Source organism: Pteropus alecto, unplaced genomic scaffold, assembly GCF_000325575.1.
Source record: "Pteropus alecto unplaced genomic scaffold, ASM32557v1 scaffold39, whole genome shotgun sequence".
Taxonomy (NCBI): domain Eukaryota; kingdom Metazoa; phylum Chordata; class Mammalia; order Chiroptera; family Pteropodidae; genus Pteropus; species Pteropus alecto.
Genome location: NW_006443568.1, coordinates 4,030,532 through 4,046,337, shown reverse-complemented (window position 1 = coordinate 4,046,337; position 15,806 = coordinate 4,030,532). Strand labels below are relative to the sequence as shown.

The 15,806-nt window shown below is 43.5% G+C and overlaps 1 protein-coding gene across 1 annotated transcript in view; it reads right to left on the bottom strand.

Moving 5' to 3' along the window:
- The window catches only part of CSMD2 (CUB and Sushi multiple domains 2), a 571,413-nt gene that overhangs the window by 456,475 nt on the left and 99,132 nt on the right, over positions 1–15,806 (bottom strand). Inside the window, exon 7 of the mRNA XM_025041387.1 lies at positions 10,489–10,601. Coding sequence (XP_024897155.1) covers positions 10,489–10,601 — 113 coding nt within the window. The remainder of the gene's footprint in view (positions 1–10,488; positions 10,602–15,806) is intronic.

The window sequence follows — 15,806 nt, the reverse complement described above, 5'->3', positions numbered from 1 at the left end:
ATGAAAAGCCAGTGTCTTCAATTCTCGATTATCCGCACTAATGAAAGGAAGGGCTGGAAAGAATAATCCAAAAGAGTGGTAATCACCCCCAAATTATCAATTAATGGGAAGAGGTGGGACTGGAATATTCAATCTGATATTTCTATTTGGAAGCATTTTCTGCCCACTGATGCTCAGCTCATGGGTTAGGAGATAAGTCACCCCAAGGAAGAAAGGGATGTGTCCCCTGAACCTCCAGGGCTGAGGTCAGTGGAGGAAGCTCTGATGGGGTCACCAGGACCACAGGAAAGAGACAGATGTGTGTCCAGCTATAGTCACTGTCAGAGCAGGGGTTGAAGGCTGACCCTCCCATACACCCTCATCCAAATGGATGGAATCGCATTCAGGTCCCCTCCCAATGGTGCTCCCCGTGCCTCCGGAGCCATTATGGGAGGGGCTGGTAGTGGGCTGGCAGCAGTCGTGAGTAAGCCATGTTTGGGATCTACGAGCTCTCATGCCTTGGGCACAGATATGGGAAGGGGGTCAAGATTGGGGCACCTCGCTGCCTCCCGTGAAAAGAGCATTTATCAGATGAAGACCTGTGCTAATAGGTGTTAAATAGAGTTCAACGCAGAAAATTGAGAAGTAATGAGAGTAGGTGCTGAAAGCATAAATTAAGAGGTGATCACATGGCTGGCGAGAGCCACCACCTGAATGCTAAAAAGAAGGAGCCCTGACAGTGGGACAGCCCTGGGTGCAAGAAGAGGCCAGATTGATGAACCCACCCCAAACGAGGCTGAGCGGTGGTCAAAACCAATTAAGCAGTTACCATATTTCATTGGTTCTAGGGTGCGCGTTTTTCCATAATTCCATACCTTTGAAATTAGGATGTTTCTTATAATCGATGGCATGTCATACTTTAATTGGCAGCATTTTTTTCTTTCTTAATGGTACATCAAATAAAGTGGTGCATCTGAGAACTGAGGGCGTCTTAGAGTCAATGAGAATATGGTCCCGGGTACTTTGAGCCAATCTCTTTCCTTGTCTGGGTCTTTTACACTGGGTGAGAAGATCACTTCCCATCCACTTACTTCTTTCATCATTATTTATTGAGCATCTATCTCATGTCAAACCCTGTGCAAGAGCCCAAATGGCTGCTTTTTGAGTGTTTATTCTACGCCAGGCACTGTTAGGGTACCCCTTGACATGTGTTGCCTTATTTGTTCCCGGTGATAATCTCACGAAGTGGGGATGATGATGACTGTCTTCCTCACTTATGGAGGTCAAGGCAGGTTAAGTGACCTGCTCTAAGTCCCAGACAGACTATTAACGGTCTATTCTTCCTCCAGACCCTGAGCATGTAATCGTGGTGTGCCACTGTGTGTTCCCGCCGTCCAGAACCAAACCCAGGAGTGGAGGGGGCAAACGAGGAACAGGACTACACGAGCGATGCACTAGTGAGGGAAGGAGATGTGTGGAGAGCTAAGAGAGATCATAAAGAGAGCCCTGGGCACCAGGGGGAGCCTTCGATTTGATTTAAACACAGGTCAGAAGGAAAAAAAGCAGGGAAGAGTGGCGGGGTGAGACAGCAAAGGTTCAGAACAGGGGACTCAGTGCGTCTGAGGAATGAGTAGGGAGATGGAGTGCAGTCTAAACACTGGACTGCACTGGAGTGAAGTCCAGTGTGGCTAAAGAAGAAAGGGGTGGTGGTAGGGCTGCTGCCCAGGGCTCGATGGCCAGGTAAAGAGTTTGCACTCCATCCTGGAAGCAGTTAGAAGGTTTAAGTGAAAGCTCTCTAAGATCCTTGCACCTGGCATCTAATGAGTCTCTGAATCTTTTGTTGGACTCTGGAGAGGAAGGTTCTGAAGCAAGGCCCCTAGAGCTTTGTAGTTGTTCAGGTTGAGCACTGCAAAAGGGTGCCCAGGCAGAGGGGTGATGGGAACTAAAACCCAGCCTAGACTCCATCCACTAAGCCATAGGCTCATAGGGTCGTGTCCCCTCAGGGTGGCCATTTGTGCTAATTCGCACAAAAGCACAATGTGGACTAACAGGGATACAGGTTAGGAGAGACAAGTACTAGTAATTGCAGCATCCCTACTGTGTGCCAAGACCTGGACTAAGAGGTACCATGGTGACAGAAAACAAAAAATAGGTGATGTTCCTTGCTCCTGGAGAACCATAAGGCTTGACCAAAGATTTTGTCATGAGAAAGAAATTTTTTTCCCACTTCCACAAAACACATCGAGTCTTATTATAATAGCTTCCTTTTACTGAGTGCTTACTATGTGCTAAGTGTCATGCTAGGTGCTAATCTTATTGCTAATGCTCACACCTACCTTGAAAAGAAGAGAGAATGATCTCGTTTTCCACAGGAGGAAGCTAGAGGGTCCAGCGCCTTGCCCAAGGTTGCACAGCAGGGACATGGCAGAGCTCAAACTTGATCTCCAGAGACCCCACTAGGCAGGAGAGCAATTTTCGCCTCATGGTCGAGGAACTGATATTTATTAAACAGAGACTCTGTGCCAGGCATTTCCCATACCTTGAATCTTTTAGTGTTACAGTTTCTCTTTTGCAAAAGAGAATCGGCTCAGGGAGACTTGCCCATCTCTCATAGCTAGCCAGGGTTTGAACCTGCCTCTTTCTGACCCCTGCTCCTCTGCTCCCACTGTTCCCCAACAATTTTAGGTCTCAGAGCTCCCTGATGGTAGGTACCATTTCTTAGTCACATTCCTCAAAGTCTGCCTCGGGACCTGGCATAGACCGGGTGTGCAGTAAATATTTGTTGAATGAATGAACAAACTAACAGGGACAGAGAGATAAGGAAATAAAGTAGATGTACACTTTACCTGCAGGTAACCTGGCCACCTGAAAATGCCCCTCCCCTTCCTCCCTGTGTCGTCTGACACTGACATGAAGAAGGTCAGGTCACTAGAGTTTGGTACGATATCATCTTCAAGGTATGTTAATATCCTTCCGCAAAGGGGAAAATATCACTATGCATGATGAACCGTTTGTGGGCTTATTGAGGACGTGATATGAAATTCATCCTGATTCCCCACTTATTGAGAAGTGCTGCCCAATTTGTCTCAAATGTCACATCTCTATGTATTAATTTGCTACTCCACAGTACTGATTAAGAGGAATGTTCTCCAACTCCCAAGGCAGAGCTATCAGAAATGGAGCGCATTCACTCAGGAAGTGCACACCATCCCTCCTGGGCAGAGGAAATGGACATTCATCGCCTCCCACCCTAGAGGAGGCCTCGCCACGCCTGCCATTCTGGCCCGCAGTGGCCTAAATGGTGCAAATTGCATATTCAGTATATATATAGTCAAATAGCTTCCATTAGCCCAATTTTGAGATGTCTGCATAATGTCCCGGAATTGGGGAACTCTTTCAGAATGAGGAAATTGTCTGAGCGCCTGAGACTGGGAGAGGGGAGTCAGTGGGTCTAATTACAGGAAGGAATAAATCATGAGGGCTCCATTTCTGGACCCCAATTTCCCTGTGTGCACAGTGCCGTGATCACCTTCAACCCTGCTCCCTCCTCCAAATGCCATGAAAGCACACTCCATCCTGCAGCTCGCTCCAAATCTGTCTCTCCCAGTAGGGCAGCACTGGGGAGCTCCATCCTTGTCTGTCTGTCCCTCACCATGAAAGCACACTCCATCCTGCAGCTCGCTCCAAACCTGTCTCTCTCGATAGGGCAGCACCTTGTCTGTCTGTCCCTCAGAGATGTGACTGTCTGACCCTGTTTTACCATGTAGAGATGACTGACCTTTCACTGGTAGCAAAAGCACACCAAGGTGTTTTCAGAAGTGACACTAAATCGAGCCTTTCTTTATCCTCCCCGTTCTGTTCTGCTTTGGGAATATGGGTGGATAGAGAGAGGGGACGAATCGTGACTGTGAAACAAGGCTTGGATGAAAAATCAGGGAATACATACAGTAGGTGCTGAATAAGTATTAGCTTAACGAAAGTATCTCTACCACCAAATTTATGTGTGATGTCAGCCTCTCTGGGCTCAGTTTTTCAGGTGGACTAGGGGATCATGGGTGGCCTTCAGGGCATCTGAAATATGAAAAAATATCAATGTTGTATTCGTGTGCGTCTGTGTCTATATCTGGAAAGACAAAGTCTGCGTGTTACTAGCACCCTTAGCTCCAATGCCAACATCTTTGATACAAAGAGGCCATGAAAAGACTAAGTGTGGGCCTTGACTTCATTAGCTCCAATTCACCAGGTGACAGGGCCTACGATCTCATCCCCACCAGACAGGCACTCTCACAGGCAGTGCTTATAGATATGAAGAACACTCTGCTTCCTCCCCAAAGAAGCCACAGTCTGTTAGTAAGACTAGACTCACCATGAACAACTGGAATGATGATTCCATGCAAACTCAGGAGCCAATAGCTGTGATGGGGCTGGGACTGTGACCTATGGAACCATCACATCTTTTTTTCCATCTCCTGAAGACTCCCAGGCAAGTAAGGTCAGGACGAGGGTGACTTCATTAACTAGCTGACATTTATAGAGCTCTGAAAATTTGCCAGGCCCTATACTGAGCACATGTGTATTCTCTTCCTTGATCTTCATGATAACTCTATGAAGTATTATTCTTATCCTCATTTTACATGTGTAGAGGCCAGAGCACAGAGAGATGAAACAACCTGCCCAATGTCACACAGCAAGCGAGTGTCAGAGATGGAATCTGATTCTAGGTATGTTTGAACCCAGAACCTGAAGTCTTAATCTATATACTCTGCCACCTCTCCCCACTTATGGTTACCAGGGAGTTTGTAAAAATAAGGTTTCTCATCTTTCTAGATTCTATGTTGAGATAATAAGTAAAATAGAACAGGTCTGATATTTAAGGATGCCTCCCATATTTTGATAGTGAAATCCCAAAATGACAGATTTAGCTAGACAGGAATACCTGTTTTTAGATCTAGACGATTAAATAGATCTGACTGAGACCCAGCGCTCAGAGATGGGTCCTCCTTCACAAAAGCATGAGAGTGACTACTTAAGATTAATGCTGCTAAAATACAAAGGTGCAACCAAGATTAAGCATTAAAAACCTGCAGAAACTCTTAATCTGAGACTTCTGATCTTTCTTATAAGTCTTGTTTACCTGCTAATCAGTCTGAATAGATGGAAACAATCCCAATCTTTGAGTTGTGTGTAAAATGGGGAAGCCTGGGGGCTACGGTGGGAGAAATCATGTCCAGATAGCAGCAAGACTAGAAACACCAGGGAGACACATGGAGGGCAAATTGGGAAGTGAGAGGCTTCCACACACTCAGAGGGAGACAGAAGGACACACAGCAAGTGCTAGAGCATCAGAGACAGAAAGAAAGTCACGGCAGCCAAGACAACCACAACTGAATTCCAGAAGGCGTTAAAAGGAAAAAGGAAAAAAAAATACTCTGAAAGAATAAAATGAATATTTCAATGAATATTTATCTGATCTTGGTATGGAAAAGGCCTTTCCAAGCATAATACCAAAGGTAGATTATAAAAGAAAAATTAAAAAATGTTAAATTACTGGCATAAAATTAAAACTGCTGCACATCAAAAGGAAACTCGTAACATTAAAATCCTTAATATGCAAAACTCTTACAAAAAAAAGATAAGAAAAAAATCCTAACACCCCAAAAGAAAAGTAGGCAGAGACAAGGACAAGCAGTTTACAAAATGATCTACAAATGGCCAGTAAATGATGACAGGTGCTCAGCGTTCTCTATCATCAAAGAGATGCAAATTATAACCACAAATGAGATTGCATTTTTCACCACTTTAATCAATGAACCTGATTTAAAACTCACCAATATGCAACGTAGGTCAAATGGGGAGGAATGGACTGTCCCATGCACTGTTGGTGGACAAGCAATATAACCTTTCTAAAATACTATGGAATTGGGCATTAAAATGTAAATTCTACTCAGTCTTTGACCCAGCAACTGCATTTCCAAGAATTTACTCTAAAGAGATAAGCAGATGAGGGTTTAAGTTGTATGTACAAGGATATTCTTCACCTAAATGTCCACAGAAGATGACTGGTTCAATAATTTTGGTATATGCAAACTATAGCATCTCACTCACTGATATTCATTAGGAAGGACAAAGCAGGGCTACTTTTATTAACACAGAAAAACGTCAGCCTCATTAACCAGATTATAGAACTGCACACATAGCATAACCCCAAGTACACACGGATCTGAGTCTGTATGCACGTGTGTGTGTGTGTGTGTGTGTGTGTCTTCAGAGAGCTGTCTAGATGTATGCTCACTGGAATGGCAGAGGTGAGGCAGGCCCTCTGTAGTTGACAGGCAGGGCCAGACAAAGAGTAGATCTGGGAGTCAGGAAGTAGGATAAAGGCTTCTGGAAACCCAGTGCTGAGAATGGGTTGCCAGATCTAGCAAGTAAAAATACTGGATGCTCCATTAAATTTGAATTTCAAATGAACAACAGATAATTTTTTTTTTTTTAGTATAAATATATCCTGTAAAATATTTGGGATATACTAAAAAAATTCTTTTTCCATTTTTAAAATTTTAATATTTTAAAATTCAAATTAACTAGGCGTCCTGTATTTTATCCAGCAGCCCTAGCTGAGAACACATCTCAGCTGCCTCCCTGGAATGACCCACGCCATCCTGTGTCCCCCGCTGCCTCTGACTTAGCTCTAGTTTACCTGCCTGTGAAATGGAGTCGCCAGACTCTGCCTTACTCCAGGAGTTCTGCAAGGAGCGCAGTTTAAGAATATAGTCTTTAGTGCCAGAGAAGCCCCTCCTGGCCATCGAGAAGCCTTAAGCTGAACACAAAACTCCTGAGTTCCAGCTCGTACATCTGTAAGATGGAGATAGCAATGTCTGTCCACTAGGCTGTCATGGGGATTAAATGAGATAATGTATGTGAAGTGCCTGGCATACAGTCAGGGCCTAATACAAGTTGATCCCCTTCCCACCAGACCATGACCACAGCTGCAGCCTACACTCCTGCCCCCAGGGATTACAAATCAAGCATCTCCTGTCATCTCAGAGTTTGACAATTGGCTTTTTTGATCTTTTCCTTAAAGCAGCAGCAGCTGTGAGTTGACTCTTCTCACCTGACTTCACCTTTCTTCACAATCCTCAGCAGCAGTTCAGTTCCTTATCTGCGCTTCTCACTCTCTCAAGGAGGGTGGAGGAGGATCAAACTCACTTTGATAGCAGACTCTCAGGGATGTCAGCCAAGCGGGACCACTGAGAGCAGATCCTAAAGTCATTTTGAAATGGGTACCCTGGCCTCCTGAATAGAGAATGTAAGGAGGCTGTGCCAAGTGGGGGCAACCCTAGCCAGCAGGGGCCCCTTCTCTTCTGGAGCCTGTCTGTCTGTCTGTTTGTGCCTTTTTGTCTGCTGTTCAGCACAAATGACTAAAGTGGACTCTGCAATGGAGGGCAGGGCCGACTTCCTTCCCTGGGAGCCAAATCTTCATAGTCCTTTTGACTCCTGGATCTCCCTGTGCCTCCCAATGAGGCCCAGAGAGTTTTAAAAAATCTACCCAAAGTCAGTTAGTCAGCTATAGGCTCAAGAAACTAGTGTTTATCCATAAATCCCCAAATATGGGATTATCCGGTGTCCTGCTAAGTCCAGTGATAGAGAGGGCCCAGGCCACCACTGTGGTTGCATGTATTGAGTGGCATATTCCAGCAGTAGCTGCCCCTACTGCCTTCTTGCCCCTCCACTTTGGGTGTTCCAAAAGTCAGCACAACTCACACTTTTCCAGGGGCACGAATTGCCCCACGGTCCAGTCATAAGCCAGGCTAATAGGACTTAATGACAGCCCAGCCTTGGCTTTTCCATACCTGAATCTGGTACGAGCACAGCCATCTGTGAGCCACTCTGCTGGGTAGCACAAAGACAACAGCCACACAGACTGTGGAGTTGGCAGAAAACTCTGCACAGGTGACAGCATAGGGACTCATTCGGCTACAGCGACCTGTTTGCACTGCTCCGGGATTTGCTTTGGCCTTGCCTGCAAGGCTTTGTCTTAGCACGAATGACTTAGAGACCATTATATGGCGGAGGTAGGACAGGCCCTTCCTTCTGCCCTGTTGGTCCTGCTGTGGAATGCTGTGTGCTCTCACCTCTGGGCTGCCTCCTCGGCTGTGCCAGGCAGGTGGGAGGAAGGACCCATGGGCCTCTACTTTATCCTAATGTTTTGTAACCTCATATGAATCTCAGACCCTTTGTGAATCTGGCAGAAGCTCTAGCTCAGCCCCGACCAGTAGAATTTTCCGCAATGATAGAAATGTTCTCTGTCTGTACTATCCAGTACGGTAGCCACAAGCCATACGGGGCTATTGAACACTTGATATGAGGCTGGTGTGACTGAGAAACTGATTTTTAAATTAATACATTTTGATTAATTTAAATGTAAATAGTCACATATGACTAATGGTTACTGTATTGCATAGCACAACTCTAGAGGAGGGGTCAGTAAAGAGCCAGATAGTAAATAGTTTAGATTTTGCAGGCCATGTGGTCTCTGGGGCAATAACCCAACTCTAAAGTTGCAATGCACACTAATAGTTATAGACAACATGTCAACAAACAGACTTGACTGTGTTCTAATAAAACTTTATTTACAAAAACAGGCCAGGGACTGGATATAGACAGCGAGGCTGCAGTTTGTTGATCCCTATTATAGACCCTTTGTAGGAAAAAATACACATATCCTTATACCTTTGAAATTTTGCCTCCAATTACAAGAAGTTTGCACACTTCTAATGCCCAACTATAGACCCTGCCCATGAATTCCAGGCTAGAACTGCTGATTTAAAAGGGTTCAATGAATACTCTTAGTCCGATCTGCTCTGCATGATAGAGAAGTGCTTGTCATTGTTCCCCAGAGCGGGCAGTGTGGTCAGGGATCAATGGAACACTTTTTTTCTTAAAGCCTCATGAGCATCGAGGACTCAGACAAACATCTACAAGGATTGTTGAATGAGGACACCACAAGGGCCCAGCCACGTCCTCCTGCGTGTCAATCCCTCCTAGGATCTTGGCAGGTACCAACTCTAGTGTCAGTGACTCATTCCCTCAACCATCCCCAAACACAGCCAATCTCCCCAAGGCCAACGTTGATATTGTGCAAGAAGCTCCTGGCCAGAGAGACTATAAGAAGCTTCTAAAGAGACTTCTGTTAGTAAGGAGGTCGTAGTTCATACTTGGAGAGAATTAGTTTAGGTTCAGGGCCAAAGGTTCAGAGTGAAGATGTAACCAGGATGACCAAGAACGCAGATTTGATATTAGGAAGAACTGATTGTTTTTTCAAAATAAATTGGGCTATCTCAGGAGACTTCACTTTAAAGATAGGCAGGTCTTTCAGGAGCCCCCAGATAAAGGTGACTGGAGTTATGCCTGAGGCCCTCAGTTAAAAAGGCTTCACTGGAGCTTTCTTAGGAAACTTTACTTAAAAATAACTGAGATCTTCTCAGGAGCCTTCAGTTGTTCAGGTTAAAGCATCAAACTGTGTCCTCCACACCCCTACCGCCGGGGTGGATTTTGCCAAGGAGGTAGGATATGCCCTCATTCCAAGTTGTATTCCTGGCCAAGACGAAGGTGGTATCTATTTCTATATTGCTACAGCTTCATTCAAGAAAGCATCACTTATTCTTTAAGTTCTTGGAGGCAAGGGAAAGAAAGCTTTCAAATAACTGGCATGCTTTACTAGGGTATTATGTTATTACTGTTATTAATTATCATTAACAGTCTTAAAATATCCTATTAATGATCTCAACATGAAATAGCAGTGCGGGTCTTAGCCAAGAGCAGCATAATTACCTATTAATGAGATGTAAATTTCCCAGGGAAATGACAGAGATCTAGACATACCACCTTCTGAACTAACATAATAAAGTTAATAATAATAATAGTGTATAATCTGAAGATATTAGTGTTAATTTGAAGGCTAACACCATATTTAAACAGACTGAGAGAAGGGGAACTCATTTGCATAACTCAAACCAAGAAACTCTAATCCTTACTATTAAGGAAAAAGTAATTGTTCTCTGAATGATAGAAAACTAACTCTTTCAAGTTACTATATTGAGCAGAATTTTTTTTCAATGCCTTATTTTCTTTCTTTTACTTAGGGTTTATATCTCTCTTATTTCCAAAACCAAGCTGAGGTACCTTATAAAATTAAGCCCAATAGGAAAACGAATTTAAAATAAATAAAAACACAACAAAACCCAGTTAAGGGTACAGAGAAGTAGATGTTAGCAGGCCCTCAGGACAAACTATTACAGCTGAGCTCTGGTTTCAGTTCTCAGCTTCCTGGAAACGCAGTTGGGCAATTTAAGTAACTGAGTTACTGGTCAGTAACAAGCCTTGTTAGGACACACGCAAGCTCTGAATCGGAAATAGCCCTTTCCGGCGGCCAAAAGCAGCACGGCCCTGCCTGTGGCGATTACAACTTCACATGTCAGGCCCCCGTGGCCAGGACTGGGGGGCACCTACCTTCATAGCTGGCATGGAAGCCCTGAGCACTGACCGCGTAGTCACTGACGAGGCGCAGAGAGAGGGTAGTGGCCACGCTGACAATGGTGGCTGGCAGCTGAAAGCCTGTGAGCCTGAAAGACAAAGAGGTGCAATTTAAGGAGAATAACCCCCTTGGGAACATCTTTCCATTAAGCATTTATTGAGCACCTGTTGGGTGTGCACAATTTAAGGAGAATAACCCCCTTGGGAACATCTTTAACATCATTAAGCATTTATTGAGCACCTGTTGGGTGCGCGAGGCTGATCTGGGCACAGGGAGCGTTATGAAAGAAGCTTAGGACCAGGCAAGCAAAGGGGTTCAAAAACAACGTGGCAATAGAAAGCCAGGGTCTTCTATCACAGAAACATGGGGGGCTACTCCCCTGAAGCCATGGGCTATCCCCAACCTGCAGGCTTGCCTCGTATATGTCTCTTTTCTCCTCTTTGGCTGTCTCGTCCTGCCTCCTCCCTTTCTGGCTGAGGTCTTTTGAGGCTCTGGGTAGATTTCACCAAAAACGCATAACTAATAATTGCCAATAGACGATATTTATTCATGTATCAAGGAAGATAAAGCCGATGCTAAGTAGCAAAATGTAGATGCTTCTTATCATAGACTTTATTCTTTAAAAGGAATAAGTTCTACTGCTTTTGTAGAAATGATAGTGCTTATTATTTTTAAAAGACGAAAGCAAAAAATAAAACCCCAGTGCAATCTAGAAATAATCATTCTTGACAGGTGACATACAAAGAGATGGAAGGATCAATAGATGGGATCATAGTCAATGAAATAATTTCATACAAATGGGATCGTACTGTACTTGCTTTGAAAATTAAAATGCTTACATTTTCCCCTGTAAGTTAAGTGAAGAAAAAGAAACAGGAATGAAATGTAAGGAATTATTGAACCTGAGATAATATGTTTTTAGCACAAGAGTCATTTTTAAAAGATTCTGCTAAAATGATAATACAATGAAGCTTTCACTGAACACTTAAAAATATATTTTAGAGATATTTCAGAAAACAAGTTGTCTACTGCTGGCTGTGCTCCACATCTGGTAGCCCCCATGGGTGACTGATTGTGCCCACAAGTGGTAGTGAGGCTATCCCCTATCTTAGACTCATCTTGCCTCTCCTGATCCCCATCAGGGCTCTGGGAGGGACTTCAAGGTTTACCTTTACCCCCATTTTTGAGTAGTTTGGGATATCTGTGATGCTCCTGGATCCCTCTCTTTACCTCCCATTGCATCTGAATGCCCATATGTCCCATGGAGAGCACGAGTATTGGGTTTAGACAAGTTAAATCAGATATTTGTTAAGGCCCACTGTGAAAAGCCCTGTGATAGCTGAAGCCCCTGCTCTTCCTACCATCCTAATGTTATGAGACTCATATTAACTCACAATACACTTGAAAAAAGGGGAAGGAAAAGTGATCAAACTGTGAAACAGACGGCCTAATAAGTCTCAAGGTCACTCTCTGTTCAGATATAAAAACATCCAGCAAAGGATCCATACCTCCCACCATGTCCCTCCCTTTCCCTGCTCCTATCTTTCTCTGTCTCCCTCATTTTCTAAAGTGGGTCAAAATTTATATTTAAAAAAAAATGAAATCATACATATTAGAAGGAAATGCACCATTTTTATCATTTTACATGGGGGACGGTCTTTCTAAGGGTGACGCATTTAGAGAACTCCCTTGGCTTCTACCTGCCCACCATTCTCCTGGGGAGCTGTCACTGCATGGGGTTCTGACAAGTACTTCACCCACTCGCTATGGTATATCGCTCAGCTTTATGGACTGGTGTGTGGCGTGGAGAAGAGGGAAGAGGGCATATCACTGAAGCAGGGTCATTCTGAGCCCTTCCATGGGATATGACATGCAGACTCCGAGTCTATTATTTTTTGGATTCTAAGTCACTAGAATGTAAACTTGGGACTGCCAGCAACATTTTTATCACTACACAAAGCCTATCTGCTTTAGAGAACATGATATCCCACATAAATACACACAAAGCTGAACAATGAAAAGAGAGACAGAGCCCCAATGACAAATTCTTGAGATCCTTGGTCCATCCTTACACAAAAAGCTATCTCTGCAGTGCCCAGTTACATGAGCCAACATTCTTTGCTTGCTTGCTTGTTTTCCTTCCTTCCTTCCTCCCTTCCACCCTTCTTCTCTCTCTCTCTCTCCTCTCTCTCTCTCTCTCTCTCTCTCTCTTTGTTCAAACTGGTTTGATTTGGATTCTATTTCTTGAAATTGATTGAGTAGTAATGAATACGGAATGAAACCCCAGAAGCCTTAAAAGAAAATAACAATTGATTTAATTACATGAAAATTAAAAGTATGTATAGAGAGCAAAAGAAACTAAAAAATTAAAAAGAAAAAAGAAAACTGGAAAGATTATGTATTACATGTATGACAGGAAAAGGGTTAGTATTCATAGTCTACAAAGAATACTTACAAATCAGTATGAAAAAGGTAAACAGGTAAAGAGAAAAAGGGCAAAGATATAAACAAAAACAAAAGGATGATCCAATTAATTAATGTAAAAAATATGAAAACTGAATCCACAAGACTTATTTTCCACTGATCAGACTGGCAAATTTCCAGGGTTAAGGAAAATGGATCTCGTAGCTATTAAAAAGATAATAAGGAAATATCATAAATTATACACATACATTTGACAACTTAGATGAAAGGGACCAGTTTCTTAAAAAGCACAAACTACCATAACTTTCCCAATATAAAACAGATCATTTGAATAGCACTATAACTATTAAGGAAATTGAATTATTAATTTAAAATATCCCTCCCCAAAAAATACACAAGCCCAGATGGTTTCACTGGAGAATTCTACCAAATGTATAAAGAATTGACGCTAATTCTACACAGTCTCTTCCAAAAAACAGAGAAGAAGAAACACTTCCAAATGCATTTTATGAGATCAGTATTACCCTGATATCAAAACCAAAAATAGTACAAACAATATACAGCTTCATGGAGGAATCTCGCACCTCACCAAGGTATCTCCCATGAAGTCATCTCTGGGAACTGTATTCTTTCCACCAAGTAGAACTTGTTGATTTTATTCCCCTGGTTGGTGCCACGATATTTTTGAGCTGCCGTTACAGATTCTTAGACTCTTGGTACTATATTGACACAAGCTGTGAATAGCTAATGTACACTGTCAACAAACAATTACAGTTTTATCACTTGCAATATATGGAATTGCAGCTTACTAGGCATTTTCTCTAATCACATATTTACCACTGTTCCGCTGTTTCTCAGGCTTGGAAAATAAATTCTAACATGGAGAAATCCAAAAGGCACTGAAACTGGAGGGGATGTGAAAGCTTGGATCTCCCAATGTGGATATTTGAACATCATTCCCCTGCCCCACTGTCTGCTCTTCCTTCACCCACTCATTATAATTGAATCGATTTTAGACAAGCTGATAACCCACGAGTCAGGAGGAGTCACCATGTTGCAAATCGAAATGAGCAAATAAAACTTTCAGACTGTCCCATCTTTTATCTGACAAGCCTAAATACCATATTGAAAGGAGTGACATAGCCTTCAATAGTGAAATCCAAACTTATTAGGGAAATGGGGTAAAATGATGGCAAGAAAGGCCAGAGCTCCCTACTGCTGTTGGTTATTTCCCTGTCGAATCTAAAATATGCAGAGAACAGATTTTGCAAACAGGTGTCATGGCCAAAGATGTAAGCTAACACTCATCTTCCACTTTATCAAGGCTCATTATCTTTCCTACTTCTTCAAGAGCCTTCTCTTGGCTTCTGCCTCCCTGCCTAGACTAACCCAGTGTCTTGGAAACTGGTGATATCCATGCCCCCAACCTTCTCACTCTCCCAAGTTCACAATCCATTAATGGCTTCCCATTGTTTGTAGGATTAAGGCCAAAATCCCTAATGAGTTCCACAAAACTCCTATGATTCAGACCTGCTGGATTCTCTGCCCTATATCCTGGCTGGCTCTGGCCACTCCAGTCTTCTTTGGTCAAGGGTAGGGGCAGTGGTCAGCAGAGAATGCAGGTAACAAAGTGAACATTTCCTGTGGAGAATCTGAAAACGATAATAAAATGAACTTGAAAAGCCCACTCCTTATTATCGCCATGAGTCTCTGCTTCGAACAAAGTCAATTAGATAAATTACCCTTCCCCATCTTTCTCCCCGCCCTCCTTGGTACACAGGTGGCCTCAGTTCCTTCAGTATGCCACCCCTGCCCATCCTCCTTCCTCAAGGTCTTTGCACAAGCTGTGCCCTTTTTTGTTTGTTTGCTTTTTACTGTTTCTTTTTTAGAACACTTTCTCATATCTTCTCCACCTGTTTATCTCATTAACTCCTTCTCATCATTCGAATCTCATTGCAAATGTCTCAACAGTATTTTCAGAAAGATACTTTCCTGAGCGCCCAGACCAGTCTATTTGGCATTCTCACAGGTCCCTTTGGAAGTCACCGATACTTTTCACCACATAGCTACAAGTTTCCCTCCAGATGCACGGTGGAACGGCGCCTCCCTACATTTTCTGAGTTCAGGCCTGGCCATGGCACTGGCTTTGCCAAGAATATGTGGGTGGCAGTGAACTGTGTCATTTCTGGGAGCCTAGAGGAGCCTGTGTACCTTTTGTAGAACTCCCCTCCCCTTCCCTCTGCTACAGTGATCCCAGGTCTCTGTCAGCAGGGTCCCTGAGTGACTCTATTAAGCAGAGGGCCCCTGCAAACCACTTCTGAACATGTAAAATGGCAATAAATAAAATTTGGGTGACTTAAGCCATTGAGATTATTTGTTATCCCAGTGTTTTTAAAATGTAGATTTTATTATTTCTCAAGAATGGTGAGGCCAATAGCTCAGGAGCCAATTGCCACTGAAAAGATTATTACTTGCAGTTCCTAAGAGGAGGGGACACACCGTGCTACCCAGGGCCACACAGGGAAGCAGTAGGTTCATTCAGGAGGTGGAAGGAACAGAAGGAAAATGTAGACAAGAGACTTTACGGGGTTTTCACGGGGGAAGGAATCGGGGAGGCAGCGTGGGCAGGTTCGGCAGCTTTAGGATTGGCTGGTTTGAATAATTTTGTAGGGCTTCTGGGTGTAGGGACAGCCCTTAGTTGTCTGACACCTGGCCCTGGGATGATTAGGGCAGAGAGAGAGTGGATTAACAAGTAGAGATCAAAAAAGTAGGTTGGTGGGCTTGGAATTTGGTTGGTTGTGTATGAAAGGCTCATCCCCAGGAGGGAAATTCACTGTCTCTCAGCATTACCTAACCCTGGGAGGGGCTG